At 40.6% G+C, this 20,706-nt stretch overlaps 1 protein-coding gene across 6 annotated transcripts in view; it reads right to left on the minus strand.

The window, feature by feature from the left end:
- EBF1 (EBF transcription factor 1) overlaps positions 1-20,706 on the minus strand; it is a 269,314-nt gene that overhangs the window by 81,491 nt on the left and 167,117 nt on the right. For 4 of the 6 annotated variants that reach the window (XM_071443457.1, XM_071443454.1, XM_071443456.1 and 1 more), the window contains exons 7-8: positions 17,914-17,995; positions 9,952-10,093 (exon numbers count right to left, since the gene is read on the minus strand). In XM_071443457.1, coding sequence (XP_071299558.1) covers positions 9,952-10,093; positions 17,914-17,995 — 224 coding nt within the window. The remainder of the gene's footprint in view (positions 1-9,951; positions 10,094-17,913; positions 17,996-20,706) is intronic. The other 2 variants (XM_071443458.1, XM_071443455.1) reach the window with 1 other exon arrangement.

A 20,706-nucleotide genomic window follows, 5' to 3' on the forward strand; every position in this document is an offset into this window, starting at 1 on the left:
AGCAGTGCTGTGGTCAGGCAGAATTTGCTCCAAGCGCTGGCCTTCCCTCTGGGCATGGATCAGGTAACACCAAACCTATGAATTCCATATGCAAGCCCAGGTTTTCAGGGAACAGCAACACGAGCTGTCTGTTCAGCCTCCAGCAGCAGGGAGAGATCCAGCACTCTTGCTGCCATTTCATAACTCAGGAGGGACCTCTGTGGGAAAAGCACTTTCCCTTTTCATGGGATAGATACTGAACCTCTGAGAAAGCTGCTACAAAACCATAATGATATGGTATTAACCCAACATAATTAATTCTGAACTTCCTTACGCTCCCAGTGCTAACAGGCACTTCAAGGGCAGTACAGCAAACAGCACACAGGTTCCTGCAGCACCTGGGACCAGATTTTTGGAAGCATCCACCAACCCAGTTGTTCCAGTAAGCAATTAATGGAATTTTCAAAATACCTCATAGACAGATAGAAATTCTGTAGCCAGAGTTGTAAGAATCCCAGTAAACACCTATGTGCAGCTTTAGGCACCTTGGTGCTTTACAAGTTTGGCTTTAGGTCCAAGAATTCCCCCAGAAAATTCATTTGGGATACCTATACTCTTGGATGGCCACTTGTCTCACAAAAAATGGATCAGAAGTTTAGAAAACCCTAAATATCCACATCATATCTCTTTAAGCGTTTCACTGTGGCCATTGTACCTTAACTTACACATCTAAATGTTTGAATAACTTTTGAGAAATAACCTTAAACTTCTAAATTTCAGACAAGTTTTTCATGAAACTTTATTCTTGATCTTTTTAATAAACTTCCTAAGCCCATTCGCTTTGCTCAGTGAGGTCATAAACCAGCACTGCTTATATTACAGTCACTTTCACGCTAAGGATTTGTTTTGTCACAAAGAGAACTATAAATTCATGGAATGAAGGTGGAAAGCAGAAAGGACTAATTGTGACACACAAAGCTTTCTGGTTATGCTCAGCAAACAGTTTGGGCTAAGATTTTAAAAACCACTTTATGAAGTTGTACTACTGGCTTTAATGAAAGCACACTTTTTGCAATGTCATACACTCCCAAAAAATCTTGTACTCTGGATTTGGGCCAAACACAAAGCCTTTCTTCATTCCAATATTAATTATTAGTAGCTTATTTTTTATTCTTTGCTACTAAACATTAATAACTTTCAAATAGCAAACCAGATTAGAATAACAACTCCGAACATCCCACCCTGGTGGGCTCCATTTTCTGCATCGGTGTCCTGGTTTATGCTGTTAACTCATTTCCTTGCATGTGGAGGAGCCTTGTCAAATACTCATTTTTCTGGGGAAACACTTGGCAGACAGAGACTTGAATGCTCACTACAATCCTCTCTCAGTTCAGTGACAAGATGAGTTCATTATTTGCGAAGTTTTCTAAACTGAATATTCTAAATGACAGTTTTGTGGAAAATTTTCACCTAACCAAACCTTTAATCCTGAGATTGTTATCACTGAGTTGATTCACAGCTTTGGGCACAAGTTTCATGGGAGCAAAGACCTTTTATAACCACTGATTGCTTTGGGGTATTTAAATATTGGGGTGCTCAACATGAAACATTTGGAAGTGTCCAGATACCTGCAAACTGCTGTGAACACCATTTTCTTTGAAAATCATGACATTTTATAACATCCAGATGAATTCTCAAAAAAATCACTAATTCTTGGCCTTCAACATCCCAACCACAATTCACAAAATTATTTTCCTTCAAAATTTGCTCAAAACAGCAGGGGAACTGAGTCAAAAAAGTATCTTTTCCCACCATAACACCAATAAATCATTTCTTATAATGAAAAAGATAAATTAGAGGAATTTTTTCAGAAATAATACCAATCATACCACAATAACATGATGTTTTGTCTCTTCCTGGTGTGCCCATTTTGGAAGGTTGGAAAAACAACACCTGGCAAAAACTTCACAGCCACAGTGGAGTGTTTCTCAAACATTTCTCCAATTCTAAAGTATCCTTCTCCCATATGATGCCATTATATTTGTGACATAGTGGCCAGCAAAGCAAATTAAAATGTAATGAATACTCATCATCTATGAATATTCATTTCTTATTTGAGTGCTGCTGAATGTTCTCCTGTTCTGGTACCTGTGAAGTTTCTGCCAAACAGGGGAGTTAAGCGTTCTCTACTTGCATGACTGTATTCCAGTTCCTCTGAGGTCTGGAGAGAAATCTCAAACCTTCAGCAAAGGGTTGGTCAAGCTCTCCAAATAAGAGTCAACAGTTATGGTGGTTGGAGAATTTCCATATCAACTTTCCTCCCTTATGGGTCTGCTATAAGAAAACAGTTTTTTTCTGTGCAAATCTGTATCAAAATTCAATGGCAGTTTTCCCCATGTTTCTTCTTTTTGCAATTTTGGGAGTACAGTTCTTAAAGCTCCTCAGGGAAACTCGCAAAATGCTTTCTATCTTCATCCAGGTGCTATTTTTCCATGAATTCATGACAACCTCGTAACAATAGAGGGTGACAACATATCACAGCTTGACATCCCTTAGATATTGGTGGGGAAGGGCTGTTTGGGGGGCATTTTATTTATTTTATTTATTTAGTTAGTTAGTTAGTTAGTTGAAAAACATAAAGGACAGTTGCTCGTGGGTAGAAACTGACACATCTTGTCTTTGTAAAATCAAGGTTTTTCCCATTCCCAATTTTCCCCTCTCAATTGAACGTGACCCTAAATCTCTGATAAATGACTGTCAAGGGAAAATCCTTTCTAACTGTGGCAATTGGAATATTCAAATTTGCCTTTTTAGAAGATATTTCCATGGACATTATGTAACAGCAATCCTTTCATTAATGACTAGAATATCTCAAATGGTATCTCCTAAGTCTCCTGCAGAAGTGTTAGCATAAATATGTTATACAATAACGTTTAAAAACAAAAACAACCCCACAAACTCAAACCTCCAACTTCATGCAATAGCTACACTCTAATGGCAGAACTAAAATTCTGGAATCTCCTTGCCTAAACTAGCCATTAAGAATCCATTGTTTAAATCTTGTTTTCATTTAGCCACAGACTAAAAATAAATTTTGAAAGATCGGAATTGCTGCAGCCAGATATTCCAAGCTTTTGAGTACCTCTCCATAATGGATGATTTATGACCCAGACAAATAGAAACAAAAGATTTTCTGCTTTGTGTTTGGCGTGACTGGCTGTGAGAAGGGCAGCTCCACCTACCCACCCACCCAGTTCTTGTGCAATTCTCAGTAATATCCAAGGAGGAACAGGGGATCTGGGCCTGCAAACAGCAACTCTGCTCTGGTGAAGATTAAAAAAAAAAGACATCAGCAAAATTCAGTGGGGCTCAATTTAGTTAACTCAGTTTTGGTTGCCTAAACTGGAGCTGCACAAATCCTAGCTCTGCCATGTTTTGCTGATCTGATGTAAATTCAACATTTCACTCCTGAAAAGACCATTTTGATCACCCAGCCTGACATCCTGCATAGCACCCATCAGAGAACCTCATCCTCAACCACGTGAGGAATTACTCAAACCTTAACCTCCCCCTAACCTGCCATATATTTTTTGGGAAAAAAACATGCCCTTACTCAACATTTACAACAGAGAACTTGCCACAGTACTGGAAGCTTACGTCACTGCCTCCCAGAGTTAAAATCTTGTTAAGATCATCATGAGCCTTTATCTACCAATTCTATCAAGTAAAGCGTCTTAACTCTCTGGCCATGTTTTGTCTTTTCAGAGGGACAGATGTTCCCATTCCACCCAAGTTCACATTCTGAACTAATCCAGCCCTGGTTTCTCACTTGAATTAAAAATTCTATCTGATTATGAGAAAAAATTTTGTTTTGAGGGTAAGAGAGCACTGGACCAGGCTGCCCAGAGAGGTTGTGGAGTCTCCTTCCCTGGAGATATTCAAAACCTGACTGGATGGGATCCTGGGCCACCTGTTCCAGGCAAACATGATTTAGCAGGGGGTTGGACTGGATGATCTCTAGAGTCCCTTCCAGCCCCAACCATTCCCTCATTTTGTGGAACAGAGTAAGTCCACAGGGCATTGAAAAGGTTAATATTATACACTCAGTGAGGTCAAACTCCAAGAACACATAACAAGCCATTATGTTAAAAATTGCCTGAATTTATGAGTCACTGCATTTATGAAGGAACCGATATGAAAAAGACAACTTGGCAAAAATAAAGAAAATTATTTCCAGCTTGAAGTTTTGCAATCCTTCCGTATATCAAGGCTCACTTACTGTTATTACTATCCATGTTGTGCAATGCTCTGAAAGTCACATTTTTTTCCCCTGTGTATGCATAGAGATGTCCAACAACCCAAGGTATTCTTCCCTCATAGAAAATAAATTAGAAAGCAGACATAACTCAGAATAACATACAAGATCCCCTCAAGTAGAGTGGTAGAATCCTAATATTTTTTTTCAATATTTCCCTTCTAAATAATAAATCAAGCCCACTGCATTTCTCTATATGGAATGATATGATGCAGAAAAAGCTTGTGTGTTTATATTTTTCATATAATCACAAAAACATTCTTAAGCTCAGCACTAAACTATAACAGGTGCTTCCACCCATGGATGAAGCAAGTCAAACTTGAACAGTTCTTTAAACCTGGCCAGTTTTTTAATACAATAGTCCCTAACTTTGAGGAACAACATGAACCTATACCAACTAAGGGTAAAATGTGTCAAGTTTTGAAGATTAACCCGTCTCAACTTGTTAAAATTTTTGCTTCAGTCAGTATTCTGTCTTGGAGTGACAATTTCATCAACTAGCACAGAGGTAGGCATCACCAAGGAACTGAGGGATAAAATGGTTAAAATGGAGCTGATCAGGTCATCCTCTTCACAACTCTACACAATGCCCAAAATTTAGTGGTTAGAGTTGTGCCAGAGCCACTTAGGGCACAAGAAGAAAGTCACTAAGTCAGATTTCTGAGCATCTTTCAGGAATTATCCACCACGTGCAACTGAATTCATGGTATTCAATGTCTGTCCTCAACAATTCTGTTACAGGCAGACTAGAAATGAGGCCTAAGGGCAGTCAGTCTCAAAGCTTTATTTTAAATATTATCCTCTCAAAATAATTTATAAGGTGAGGGAAATTTTCCCTTTTTTTAATAATCCAAATAGAAAATACCTGATTCACTAAGGCACAGCCTAGCAATCAGTTTTGCTTTCAAATCTGAGGACTCAGTGGAAAACCTCTGATTGTGCATTAACTGTGAGCTCTTAAATGGCCCAGGATGGGCAGGATTGGCAAGAAAAACTCTTTAAATGCCCCACTGCTGACAAGAGGATCTGCCTGTCATGTGCAGCTGAGGCACAGCCACTACTGCTTTTTATTTCTTGTAGGAGGTTTTGCACCTGCAGACAAACGGTTGGAGTCACTCATTGCTGTCATGAGCTAAAACAACATTGTAAAAGCTTGGCTGTCTCAGGTACCACAATGAAGTGATCAAATACCCCAGCCTTGCACTATCCTTCCCAGTTTAAGGCAACCAGGACTATTGGTTTTGCTACATAATGATTTATTTTAGATATAAACACACAGAGATTTATGCATATTTCATATTAAAATACCAGCAGGACGTTGCTTTGGAAATCGTGGTTATCTCCACTTCCACCTGCAAACTCTGATATCACATCATATCATTTGTGTCTATTTCTATCCTGCATCTTTCATCTGCTGCTGCTGTTGAGCTGACTCAGAACCAAATCATCAGCAAACCTCACCATCACCTAATTCTTCAGTGCTCTCCCATGGAGGAGGAAGGAAAAGAAAAAAGAAATAAAACTGTCCCTTTAAAAACCCAAGCATTTAAGCTGCTTGTCAGTCGTCTTCCTGACAAGGCCACTTGAATGTATTCAGGAATATTTGCATAAATGCTCACAGTGAGTTCACCCTGGCAGCTAGTGCTAATGGTACATAAAGTAATTTAGTCACTTCTCTTAGGCATCCTGTCAGGGTGATAAGCACCCCCTCTTTGCCTTGTTGCATATTAGATCATTAGATAATAAAGTGTTAGAGCATGCAAACTGACAGGGTCTCAGGGACTATCATTTTTCGAGGGCATTGCATTCTGCCAGCGAGGAAAAATAATAGAGAAACTGATGCTGCAATTGGCTTTACATTCTTGTAAAGACATTCAAAAGATTTGGGGAGAAAAAAGAATTTTTACTTTGCAATGATATGAGAGTTTTAACTGGAAACTTTGCAGTGGATTTATTGCTGGTAAACTTGAAAAGAGTTGTTGCAATGCCTGCCAGAACTCTCCCCTTCCATAAGTTCATCACTTAAATTTCATTGGGAAGATTTTGCTTTTAAAATTGACACCCTGGGATGAACTACAAGCTGAAATATATCCTACTGTTGGGGCCTGTTGGCTCTTGACTATACATCTTACTATATATATAATTTGGAAAGGTCAACCACACCGGCTTTCTGGTTTACCAGAAATATAAAACCAGTGAGGATCCAACTATTTGTGAATGAAAAAGTGATAATTATTGAAAACCACAGATTACTGTGGCTTACCCTATTTATACCACACAGACATGGATGAAATAATAATTGGCCTCTGCCAGGATATTACTTTTAAAAGATAGGTAGATATATTTATTTGAAAGATTGGCTGCTTAACCCACTGGCTTCAAGGGGGCAGCATGTGGACACAAAACTAGGATCCGGGGTCTTGGTTATATTCAGAGAAAGAAGCTACAAAAAACCCCCTTCATTTTACTGACTGAAAAGTCTGACAAGCAAGATATAAATAAAGATGTGTTGGATGTCCCAAAAATAATCCAGACTACCTGCTAATGAGATGGTAAAACCCAAATGTGGAGACACCAGGCTCCTGAGTGGCTCGAGAGGTGCAGCTTTCTTTCCAGGTTTTTGGCCCCCAAAGTGTCTTTTAGGTGTCACATAAACTGTAACTCCGTGTTTCAGAGCAGCAAACACGAGATTGTAAGGAAAAATAAGCTGGATATTGTCTAAGTAAACTCAACAACCAGCACACCTTTCTACATCCTGTCTCCCCTTTCCCCAGCCCTCACAGTCAGGCATTCATCTCCATTGCCATCAGGAATTTGTGTTACGAAGTTAAACGTCTGGGAAAGTCCACAGGAATACATTTGGTCAAGGGTATATTATAGTCAGATCCCAGATTTTACAAACCTGTGATGAGCAGTTGCTCACCAGAGCAATGAACCAGAGACAAACCATGACTACATTCCCTTCCCATCTCCCTGCTCATGGATACAGCTCAGGTCAATCTGTCCTTCCCCGAGGGAGGCAGAAAAGCTGGGGAGAGGAGAGGCAAACAAACAGCCTCTCATACTATGCAAAATAAAAATTCCAAAAACTGGAGAAAAATAATACATCTTCTGACTCAAAGTGAAAGCAAAAAATTATTTCAGTGGAGGAAACTGTCATCTGTTCTAATGGGTCTTGTCCAAAATTCAATAGCATTAAACCTTTTTCTTTCTTTTTATTTATTTAGTTAAGTGTTTTAGATACTTAGTAATATCATAACAACAGTTATGGATTTTTGAAATTTTTTTTCCTGTTTCTTGGACACATGTTCAGAGAATTCCTAGAGAGCTGGACTGAAGGATTTGAGTTAAAAAGAAAGGCTCCACCAAGCCTTTGGGAAGAGAACAATTTTGTAGTATGAAGGTTGCTATTCAAAAGTAAGAATTTACTAGCAGTTGCTTTATGAGGTTGCTTGAGAGGTGCCTGAGAAAGCAGATTAGAAAAATCACCTTTCCCACAAAATGTACACATGGAAATATTTTGCAGATGTTGACTTTTAATATCAGCACAGTAACTCAGGTGTGTGCAGCTACGTAAGCAGAGAATTATCTTTTTTTTGTTGCTTTTTGCCAACAGAATCCCCCAGGTTGTAGGAGTGGGAACGACAGCTGTGGTAAAATGAGATACCACCATGCATGAGAATAAGGGCATTTATGTAAGAGAAATTAAGTACTGCCTCAACCAAAAGCATGCACTGAGAAGACTGCAATGGGGAAAAAAGAAAAAAAAAATATGGCAACTACTTTAGTAGGAATATAAGAAAAAAAAAAAGGAGTGTTTTTTTTAAGACTAGACTTAATGGAAAGATTACAAAGTTGAACAGAAAGAAGTTTCCCTTTGTAATGCCTTCTGCTAATTAATAAAGACAGAGTTCATACATTCCTTATAAATTTCAGTAAAAATTATGACAGTGGTTTGTTTATTAAATTAGGTTGTTGGCAGGATGAAAAAAAAAATTCTATAACATGAATTATGGCTGAAAATGGCTCGTAGCCTACATAAAAAGTTAGAGCTAAATAAATACAGATGTAAGTTATGTTTATATAATGAGAAACGCTGCTGAGCTAAGAATTTTAGGTTAGTAAGTGTGAACTACAGACCCGATTCTGCAAACACTTATCAATACCCTCAGCTTCTCTGACACAAGAAGCCTCATTGATCCCAACAGGACCATATGTGAGCATAATCTTAAATATATGCATAAGTGCTTACAGGACTGATGCCTGAAAGCATAAACAGAATAGAAAAGTATTTCCACAGGAATCCACTGAGCAGTAGAAACCCACACATTTTCCCATTTCTCAGCATTAATAATTTCTTTTAACATATCTAGTTAACATTTCTCTGAGTGGCATTTGCTTTCCCAGAGAAATTTTTATCTGGTTTCTTCAAACTCTTTGGAAAAATCTATTTAATTATTCATCAGATCCTTGGCAAATATTTGTGAAACAAACCAGCATAAAGGACTGGTGCCTTCTACACTCAGCTACTTCAATGGCAGCTGAGGGTACACATCTCTTAGAGGGAGCAAGCACCTATTGAATTTAGGATTACAAACAGCTTTGAAAACAAAGAGCTATTCTACCAAGCTGGAACAGGGAGAGGGGAGTGAAATGCCCTCTGTTTTTGTTTTGTTTTTCAGCAGTAGTCATCAACTTTGAGGACAAAGAGCAAAACAAAACATTAATCAAATCCAGATTTTTCAAAGTACATTTGCACTCAACAACTCCCATTTTAAGCACCTACAGTCACCAGCAGATGTTCCCTTCCAGGACCAGCTGACCTTACAGAAGAGATTACTGTCCCCAGGCTGCTTCCAGCCACGTGCCCCCATCCCACCCTTGCTGGAGCTTACTGTGCTTCCAGAAAAGCCAAACTGCCTTGCACCATTTCTCCTTCAATCATTTCAGCAACAAGCCATATTGGCAAAGAGTGATTATTTAAATGGTTTAATTCAAATGAACTTCACTGGCCTGGAGGAGACCAGGGAGCAACCATCCTAGCTGGCATGCCATGGTGAAGAATAGCCTGGAGCAGGGAGGGGAGACAAACAGCTGTGGGAAAAGCAACGTCCTCAGCTGGCACAGCTGGAGCCAGAAAAGAACATTCATCCATGGCTTAAGTAAGCAGATGGATTTCCAAAAGGGCTCTGCTTTCATTTAGGGCAATTCAAAGGAACAGAAGAATCTCCTAGAGAGCTCAGCACCCTATAGATAGAAGAAATGCAATCCAAAATTTGGGTGCTGAGCACTTCAGAAAATATGCAACATCCTGTAGATGCACAGTCAAAAATCAGGGCAGTCTGGAAAAAAAATCAGACTACAATTTTGGGTGCTGAATAAATGCAACCAACATGCAAAAAAAATCACTCCACTTCACTGACACACAGAACAACCTCTGCACCCATGTTTGCTTACTTGTTTGTCATTTCACTACATTTAGAGCTGACCTACTTGAAAAATTCCTCCTTTGGTCTGGAGGCCAGTCCCTTTCAAATGTCTGGCCCCAGAGATAATAAATGCTTACAGGACAATTTTGAAAGCAGCAGCCAGAGACACAAACCAAATAAATCCACATTTAAAGTAGCAATGCCAACCAATGAAAATGATTTGCCTACCATGTTCCAGATAAGAAGGCGTACCTTCCGAGGGATCGAGTCTTCGAGCTCTCCGCCCATGTTTGGAATTGTTGTGCACAAACATATTGTCTGACACTGCCAGCACATGGCCATCAACATTGACTGTTGTAGACACCACGACCTGCAAGCACAAGAGCAAGATGGAGGAAAATTTGGATAAATCCGTGTGTTTTTTATAAAGCGCGGCGTGTAATAAACTCAGTTAAATAAATAACAGCTGGGAGCTGTAGAAAATTGCAAAGCTATTTCACATAATAACTGGTGCTTATGCTGTACAAATCTAACAAGAGGCGCTATTGATGAGCGGGTCTCTGGCATCGAAAGCTTTTGATGCAGTTTTAAGTCAAATTGCAGAGTTTGTAGCTGCGTGGCAGACAGCACACTGTTAACCATCACTTTAACAAGAGGATCTTTATTAAGTATTTTTTTCCCCTATATACAAGGGCAGCTGTGTTTCACCCTAAATTATCCTTCAGTTTCCACGCTGAAGTAGATAGAGATGTTGACATTGCAAATGAGAATCGATTCAGAATAAAAGAAAACAAAAGTGTATTTTGTGAAGTTGTAACAAGAGTTGTTGCCTGCCTTACCCCCACCCTTCTCTGCTGCTCTCCCCTCAGTGCAGTCACTGCAGGTTGTTGGATTTGCCCAAATTTCTCTGGAGCTCTATCTTAAGGAGTATGTATCGGCATGTTTGTGTACACACACACACGCTTGACAGTGGGGTCTTGATCTGGAGAACACAACCCTATTCATCCAGTGTTAGAATTATTTGTATTTCTCAACTTATCTCAATGTCAACACCTGGGATTTGATTTGAGGCGAGGTGAGGGAGACACAGCAGGACTGCACTGGAGGAAGGATTAGACACTTCTGCTCCCCAGAGCCGCCCAGGGCAGGAGAGGAGCCAACCCAGCAGAGGCAAACGGGTAAATGATGGGTCCAGAGTAGAAGACCCAGCCACTCCAAGGTGTCCAGAGGGTCTGCTCAACCCTGAGGCTCCCAAAGGAAATCCCTGTCCAGGCAGAGGGCACGTGAGCCATGGAATGTCATGGAGAAACAAGTCCCTTGCAGAGCTGTGAGCTCATCACAGCACATCTCCTCCTACCCCATTCAGACCAAGCAGTCTGAGCCTCCCTGGCTTTCCTTCAGCCACCCCTCCCACAGCCTCTTCCCAGCAAAAGTATGGCATTCCCAGGGTTTTACCCCAGCCAAAGATTTGGCCTTCAGCTGGCTGCTGGTTTGCCAGGAGCACGCGCCGCCTTCGAGAACTTTGACTAAAACAATAAGAAGAAATGACCTACACTTCTCCTTACATTAAACAGGGAAAGGGATTAAAGACTGAAACCCACAGAGATATGTTTATTCATGCGACCTCTTACAACCAAATATAATAATTGTCTGTTAATTGCAGTTTCAGCTCCCACCTCATGCTTCGACATGTGAAACAGCAATCAGCAGCTCCTGTTTAATCCACCTATTATGTTGACTAATTAACTTTGCTCGACAGTTTATTTCTTCCTCCATTATCAGCCCCTGTCAGCCGCAAGCACAGTGCCGCAAAGGGGGACCTCAGCCCTTTTGATTGATCACCGATAGATTGACATGCAGATTAATTTAATTAGAATCACCTCACTCGAGAAATGAAAGACAATGGCAAGGGGGCTAATAGATCTGCTCTTATAATGAGGCAAGCCTCCAGAGCCACGGCAGAGGATTTCTGATTTATTTTGCTGAATTCCCCAGTCGCTCTGAAAGGCTCTCGCTTTAATTGTTCTTGGTTTTGAGAGGCTTTAGCCTCTGAAGAGGTGAAATGCTTTACAAGGATTGGCAAACATTGCTTCAACTCTCTCAGGAAGCTGCTGCCTCTCAAAGTTGGTCAAATGGGGACACTTAAAGGATCGCTTACAACTATTCAATTTCATCACTTGAACTGGAGCTAAAAAAAAAAAAAGAAAAAATAGAGTGAAAGGAAAAATTTTCTACCTATTTCTGGCCCCCAATTAAAATACTCAAAAAGTAAGCAAAGCCACTAAACTGCCCAGAGCAGATCCTGAAATCTTTCTCTGGAAAAAGAGGAATACAAAAGAGAATATTTTACATCTAAAAGATCCTAACCCCATCCCTCAGAATGGCATTCCAAGCAATAGACTTTTGTGCGTGTTTTAAGTGAAAGATATTAAAATACAGAATAAATGATTCAAGAGCTCCTACAGATGGAAATTTGGGAAAAAGAAAGCACCAAATACTACAGATACATTTTTCTGAAATCAAACTAAGGAGAGAAAAAAACCAAAGCCCTATATATAAAATTCCAAAAGGGATTTCAAAAGTAATTTATCCATTGAATTCCTGAGGGGTAGAATAAAGTTTATGATATTTTCAATAAAATATGATCTTATAGTAAGTGGCTCGGGGTTCAAAATCTTATTTGTGCACTTGCAACCATTGTAAATTCTTTGCAAGAGGGATTTTGAACCAAACCCTTGGCACTGCCTGTCATAGCTCCATGATTTATGCCAGCTCCTTATCTTCTTCTAGGGGTCTGATTAGGTGCATATGAAAATTAACAAAATTACAATTAATAACAATGGCTACAAGATAAAATATTTTCCCCAATTCCAAAACCCTATAGGTACACACAGACTTCACATTGAAGCTGATCAAACCTGAGCTGAAACCAAAACTTTAAGCATTTTTAGAAATTTAGGGATTCCAGAAAAATAATGAGTCAAGAGTAGTAACAGTAAGGTAGTTCTCGAAGCTGTGAAAATCCTGTATCTAAGTAGCTGTTGCTATACATGCAACTTTTTAGGTAAGAACTTGAGGAAACAATCCTGTTGAGGTTTTATGTGAGTAAAGCTACATTTAATTTCCCCCTCCTCAGATTTTCAAAACAGTTGATGCAACATATTTTGAATTACTTGGCAATATCTTCCTACCTCCCTCCTGAACAGTTTGATTTACTATGAAGAGACCACATTGGTGTGGCTCTTTCGTGTCGTTAGCAGCAGAAACTATAAATGGAATCCCCCAGTGAAACTGTTTCTAGTCTCAGGAAATGCAGAAAAAAAAACCTCTTATGTGTCTGTTTGGAAAAAAAAAAAAAAAGATTATTCATAGCACACCTGTAAGAAGCAACAGGCTCTTGCTGCTCAATTCTTTAAATGAAAATTCTCATTAATGGAGGAACACTGAATGTGCACTGCACCAAAGAAATATTAATGCCTCTAATTATTAATAGTGAAAAAATGCACCTCAAATATTGTGTGCCACAGTCACCTACTTGGATTGCTGCAGAGCACTTACATACTTACAAGTTCTACTCATATTTTTTAATCTAAAAAAATACTACACTCTCCTCATTTTGATTTTGAAACGACTGGGATATGTTCAAGTTAAAGCACATGCTAAAACTAATTTGTGGAGAAATCATAAAATTAGGGGGAGGGGACAGCCAGAGTACATGTGGAATGGGCACCAAGGCATCCTAAAACACAGACTGTAGCAAGAGGGAAAGGCACACTACAGTTTAATAAATGATTAATGAGGTGCTGACACATTAATGTAAGCACAGGGACAACCAGGTCTGCCAAATCTCAAACCTTTCCAAATTTTGTCAACAAAACACAGTTTTAATTTGAGACAGGCAAACACGGAAAATGATTTTGAGCTTTAGCTTTAGCCCTTCACAGATTTTGAATTTAAATCCTGTATCAACACCAGGGGAGACAGAGGTATGAAAGAAACACATGGGTTTACAACTTTCTTCAATGAAATTGGCACTATTGAATGCAGTAACATATCCCAGCTCTGTGGATTATTCTGCCTGCCATTAAATAGTTCAGTTTGTGAATACTTTGGAGCTTAGATTTTTTTTTTCTTTAAATATTCAGAGACCAGGAGCCTGGAGATCAAGCTATTTATCCATGTTTAGCACTCGGCCTGTTTATTTGGTATAGTACCTCACCTAATATATCAAAATTAAGCATTGCACAACTCCTGATTTTTAACCACAGCCCATTAAGCTTTGCTCACTGATTAAGACATAGCATTTTCCTTGTGCTTTCAATTTTCTCCAGTGTATGGTGAAGGATCTGATATTTTTGCAACATCCCCAATACCCAGTGGCAAAGGCAGAGAAAATCTAGCTAGGATGATTTCCAGGTCTGAAGTGTGTCCTAAGTGTTAAATATGTAACTCCAGTGCTTGCCACTCTTCTGAAAGCTATAAATGGCTCAAGCACATCTTTATTTTCATCACCACTTGGTGACCTCTTCCTACAATGTGTTGACTTCTTTATTCTAGTAACTAAAAATCACTCTCCATTTAACAAGACACTTCAAAAGGTGCCTAACTAAGAGCACATAAGTACAATACATTCAGTAATTTTGCTCACGTGCTCAAGGACAGGCCAGGCACTTAATTACCTTGTTGAATTGGGCCATAGCTCTCACTGCTATTTTTCAGTCTCTTTTTCTTTTTTTTTTTTTTTTTTTTTGCCTTTCCCTTCTCTGGGGATGGAGCCTTGCATGTCCAAATTCCATTATCTGGGATTCATGAAGCATCATCTCTGTCTCTTATGCAAATTTGCAATAAGACACAAGTGGCTTCAATTCAAACATGAGTGGCAGCATCCCATGGAGGCAAACGAGCAGCCTCTGCTGCAGGAGAGGCTGTGGTAGCAGAATCAAACAGCATGGCAATCTCTAAGTGACTTTCAAGGTTTTCATAATAAGTGAATGTTTGGGGTTTCGTTCAGTGACACAGCCTGAAAAGTTTCCTCTAAATTAAAACTTGACATGTGTCAGTTTACAAGCAGTTGTGCTAAAACAAGAACAACAAGACAGCTAGGGCGCCTGGGTTTCATTAATTACAATAACATACAAAACTGTTTAGGTTGTATGAATGAGTTTTTAGTTTTGAAAAATCAAATCTAGGCAGAGTTCAATCATGACACCATCTACTTAGTAGCAGTATTATTATTACCACTAACTGAGGCACTACAGCCCATCCCACCAAGGATGACGACTTATTGTGATGAAGAATTCACAACCAGATTGAGCAGCTGCTCTGTAGGATTTCTGGAATAAAAAGGCAAGGTTGGGCAAAGGTGATAATACACAACAGCACCAAATGTTTTGTGCAATTGGGCTGATGAAACATGGAGATGAAATTATTTCCTCAAGGACAAGCAGGAGCGTGAAGCACAGATGAAGTACTGTGCAGTACTTGACTTCTCCCTGACTGTCTCCTTGTGCTAATAGAGACACAACAAACACAGCCAGGGCCAGCACTGCTCCAGCACACACACTCTGCTGGCACTCCACACCACTCCACTTGTCACATGCCTGGACATCTCAAACATGCAGAGAAATTTATTTCCTTCCAGGCCCACAACAGCTTTTATGTTAGACTTATCACACTCCTACATTTGCAAGCAAAGTTCAGGATAAAACCTCCTAAATTCATTTCTGATTGTGAGCCTGAATCAACACACATTCTGCCTCCTCCCTGTACTATCTTAACATGTCTTGTATCAGATGATAATCAGACAATTCCATGCTACAGGGGAAAAAAAAAACTTCTAAAAATCTAGTAAGAAAGGAAACTTTCTACAGGACTGGTCCTTAGATAGTGCAGGACTCACGTCCTTGACACTCCACTGATTCTCCCATCAAAACCATAATCTGTGTTCTAAGAACTTCCAGCAACTTTTGGGGACTGAAGAAGGACAGACCAAAAGTTGGAAATGTCTCTTGGCAGCTTCAAAGTCCAGCACAAGTAGGGGAATGAAGGAAGGGAATGTCTCCATTTTTGTGTGTATAAAATGAGTATGGTACTATCTAAAAGTATCTGGAAATACCTTATCTTTATGGTTTTTAACCAGAACTTTGACATCACCACTGGAGACCTTGTAAGTCTCTGGCAACAATTCAAAGGCAGCTGACAGCGAACACAGGGGCACAGATTTCATTTGGTTCCTACACAACACTGCCTCAAAGACCCAGGAGAACCACAGCATTGAGATACTACATGTACACTTGGTCCTTTTCACCCTAAGAAATGATAAATGAAGTTTGGACTCTGTAGAGCCCAGCTGTTTTATTTTAAGAAGTCTATTGCTAAAAGACCAAGTTTTTAAAAAAAGAAAAGGGAAGAAACAAAAGCAGCTATTGTAAAACAATAAGCCTGGGCACTGAAGAGAACGCTGCAAGCTTCAATGCCACCCTATATGAGAGTAGGAGTGGTTTGCTCGGCTGAAAGTGATTAATTTCTTGAAAATGCTGAGGTCACGCTAATTGACATGACCTGTGTAATTAAGCAGTCTCTGTTTACACACGGAAAGCTCAACTGCTGTGAAGCTGGGTTTGTATGACAGAATGTCTTTACAAGTCAAGAGATCAACAACCTTTCCTATGTCCTACTTCCCCGCCGACACAGCCCCTGATTGCTGTTCTGAGGGAACATGCACAGGCATTTCCATATGAAAATCAGCCTGGAGCCTGGGCGAGCACAGCCCCAGCAGAGTGTACATGTTGTGAAGCAAGCTCTGACAGGCCCCAGGGGTGACTGCTCGGACTAAATCCCCATGCTGGTGAGAGTCCTTTTCCCACATTCTCTTTCCGTGATAATGCCCTCTGGAATCACAGGAGAATCGTGACAGAGGGAGGAGTGTGGGGTGAGAAGCTGAGGGCTCTGCCATGCTAATGCTGGCTTTTACACTGATTAATTTAATCCCTGTGGCCACATCTCCTCACTTCTGCACTTCCCTGCTCAGAGGCAAACAGCACCCTTCTGCCTTCCAGCATTGCTGCAATTAAGCAGTTCAACAAAAGACATTCTACATATAAATAATATTGTCACTTACATAACATTCAACACTTGTACTGAAGTGCAACAATGCTGGAAAAGAAGCAAACAAGGTTCTGAGTAACTACAGAAAGCAGATATATTTTGGAGTTGTCTTTCTCCCATGGACCCATGTGGTCCATGGGAGAAATCTCTTGTTTCTTCCTCAGAACCCTGAGGCAAAGCCCCACAGACAGATTCTACCATGTTTGCTCCATGGGCTGTATTCACTCCTCCCACCAAAAGAGAAGGTTCTTTGACTTTCTATCCCATATTTTTATTCAGCATATACCCAGCTAAAGCATTATTGCCACAGTCAAAGACCATGTCTTCAATACAAATGTTGGAACAATTATTCCTCAGCATTGCCACCACTCCACTCTGCTGCCAGCACTGGGGAAGTGCAGAGGTACAGACCACCTTCCCAAGGGACAGCAATGCTCTTCATCCAAAAATGAGTTGTGACACAGCTGGACCATAACAAGATGTCCTTGGCCATCTAAAGCTTTGTTGATATTTCAGCTCCCAAGCCCCAGTGCCACAAGATGCAACAGTGGGGAAATACCAGCCCAAAGCATCCCAAGAAAGAGACACCCAGTGGTAGCTTTTTCCAAGTGCTCACTACAGGGACAGACCTTCATCCCATCGATGCACGTTTATGAGTCTTTTCCACTGCTCAGGAGTAACACATGCCTGATTTTATTAATTGCTCTTACACCTTCCTCTGCCCCAGCCAATAAACAAGATACCCACTTGGTGTCTGCATGAAAACAAATAGTTCCCCATGGAGAGAGAAGTATCTCAGAGCAGGGGAGCCCAATAGCTGAAAACAACAGAGAGGTCATTTTGATTTTTCCTTTTCATGCTTTCCCTTCCGGTGGAGATGACATTATCTTCAAGAGTGCTCTCTTCCAGAGCAAGAAAACCCAACTACTTCCTGACAATTCTGCTGTGACAAGAAGTCCTCAGGCATTATTTTGTGACCTTATGTTTTTAGCATCTTCCAGTGAATTACTAGGTTAGTTTGGGTCAAAGTACTTCTGTCCTAACAGCTGCTGATTTTTAAAGGAGGAAGCGTGTCCGACTGACCTGGAATCGACGCATGTCTCGAGGGTTTCCTGCATTTTTTAGGCAATTTTGGTTACATTTGAGGAAAAATTTCAAGAAGAACCTGTGGAGAAAGAGAAATGAACATTAATGTCTTATAAATAGGGTGTAGTCTGTATAAATATGACAGTAATACAAATACAATATCTGCACATTTGGTCCAACAAAGATTTATCAACATCAGTATTCCCTACTCAGACAAATCACCCCCCTGCCCAACCAAAGAAGGAGTGGAGCTTACATAGGCCTGATCTAGCAAAACATCCTGAAAATTTAAACACTAATTTCATAGCTCTGTTGTGTCAGAGCCATTAAAGTTTGCAGAGTCAGTCCCTCTGTCACGCCAGGCTGGCTGTGCCATCCAGAGCAACGAGGAACGGACACATTTTTCAGCACAGCAAAAAAGGGACAGAAAAATGCTAGACATGAAAATTCCCTTGGGTATAAATGGGGTTTTGTTTTACAAGTTCACTGTCACCCTCAAGTTTTGATTTAATACAAAAATACTGAAAATGTTCCATACAGTTGAAATCTCCCCCCCAGGATTAAACCGAGTTTGTGCATAAAATTAATGCTCCAATAGTGGTTAGTGGAGCCCAAATCCCTGAGAGCAGGGGGAAGCCTTGGTCAAAAGAATGACTTCATAGAAAAATGAAATGTTTTTGATGCAGTCTATTTCCTGACCATACACAGTTCACTGAAGTAGCTATATGACCCTGACATATATCTCTAAGAAAAGACATTGCCTTTTACAAAGCCAAAGAAAAAAGCAAACATTTCACTGAAAATATTTCCTTCAGTGTTATGCATCAGTGGACTGTAAATTCATAAAGACAAGTCAATGAATAATAATGGGTCTCAGATTCCAGGCTTCCTCCCTGAAAGCCAAAGTTTATCAGCCTTTTGTCCAAAATAAACTTCAGACTAAGGTCTACTAAAGCTCAGCCATGCAAAGTTTAATCCTACAGCAAGTTTAAAGCCCAGTGTAACCAGACAAGGCAGCATTACATGTGCAATAACCATCAGTGACTAAGCAGAAGTTCCTCTGCCCTGTTCTCACATACAGGAGTGGGGTGGGGAACAGTTTGATCCTGTTTTACTTTAAATCTGAATGTTAACTTTTGCAAGCAGCCTTCTTTTAGCACCCAAACTGAATGCTAGGTCAGCAGAATTTGCACAGACTGTCACCAAGGAAGGCAACACTGCAGGGTAAACAGCTTCAGAAAATCCCTTTTTGATGAGCAGCATTCTTTGCCCTGCTCCAGTTGTGATGCTGCCCCTCAAACAAGGCAAGTTTTGCTGCCTGTTCCTCCATGTCAAGGAAATCATACAAGGCAAACGGCTGCAATGATAAATCGAAACTACGAGGGACTGTTTTCATTAAAGAAATGCAATGTAATGAGGAGGATTATCAAATGTGATGCTTGGGATTATCAAGGACTAGATCTCCTGGCCCAGGAAGTCTCTTCTAGGCCTGAGCTTCTAAATAAGAGCAAGCAGTCCACATAAAATAAACATCCACTGCACTGGAACAGGGGTTTGGAGGCAGTGTTTGTTTAAAGGAAAGAGCAGTGCAAGTCATTGCATTTCTCAATCAAGCAGGTTCTGATATTCAATAATGGAAAGGTGGTGCTATTTGCTGTACATGTGTGTCTTTTTAAGCTGCTAATGGCCAGCTGTGACAGCCTGACTCAGATTGTGTAGAAGGAGCTGTCAGCACAAATCTTGGCATCTCGGATCCAGACAACTGCTTGCCACCAGGCAAGGGTTTGTACTTGTGCCAGAATGGATTTTGAGAGACAAGCAAATAGGGCATTAATTCCGCCAAAGAAAAACGAAAAGTGGGGAGAGTTGGGGATCTTACACTTCAGATGATGGCTTTCCTGTCAACAGCTCATCACTTAGCTCACGAGCTATGAAGGGCACAGACATCAGATCCCTCTTGCCCTAAGCTGGCCCTGTCTCGCGAAACCCTGGCAGGATTCGGAGACCACCCCTCCACACGAGATTGCTCGCTGAAATAAAAAGCCTGGCCATCTGTTCAGAGGCAAAGACATCCCTGTCAGCTGGTGCCTACAGCCTCAAACAGGCCCTTATGTGGCAAAACCTCTCAGAGCCACTCACTCTTTGGGGAGAAGCTGGCTCTGCCCTGGGCTTACTGCAGGATTTTGGCGGCTGCGCCGAGGGCTGAGTCCAGCAGCTGCCCACCCGGTCTGCCATAGCCCCAGAGCAGCACCCCAGCCCTGAGGGGAGCTGGGGCGTGGAAAAGTTAAAAATAGCTAAAAATTCCTGGTTTGTATTTGCACAGCACACAAATAATGGGCAGTGAAGGTTGGTGGGCTGATTCAGGGTTGCCCAAAAAAGATGGAAAGCACTTTGTGAAGCTCTACGGAGAAACACTGGGCCTTCCCTCCCCTTACAAGCTCTGAATTCATGTCAAATCAAAGGCTTGGAAAGTCACTATGAAATACAAGAGTTTGCTTTTTGGGACAACTCTAACCCAAAGTTTCGCAGTCTAGCTCCATTTGCACTGTTCTATAACCCCCAAAGGCTACAGAAGTTTCACCAAAATAAACTGCAGAAGAAATGAAGCTCATCTGTTTAAACCTACCAAAGAACCTCAGGCAAGCAAGCAAGCAAACAAAACTTCTTTTGAATTAAACCAACGCCAGAAAAAAATTAACTTGCAAAAATAACAGCATTTTCAGAGGAACGCGAAGCTCACACAGCCAAGTTCACTCACTGCATGTTAAGCAAAAAAAAGTCACCAGTTTA

Source organism: Agelaius tricolor, unplaced genomic scaffold, assembly GCF_023055355.1.
Source record: "Agelaius tricolor isolate 1412-34295 unplaced genomic scaffold, bAgeTri1.0.p SCAF_18, whole genome shotgun sequence".
NCBI classification, from domain to species: domain Eukaryota; kingdom Metazoa; phylum Chordata; class Aves; order Passeriformes; family Icteridae; genus Agelaius; species Agelaius tricolor.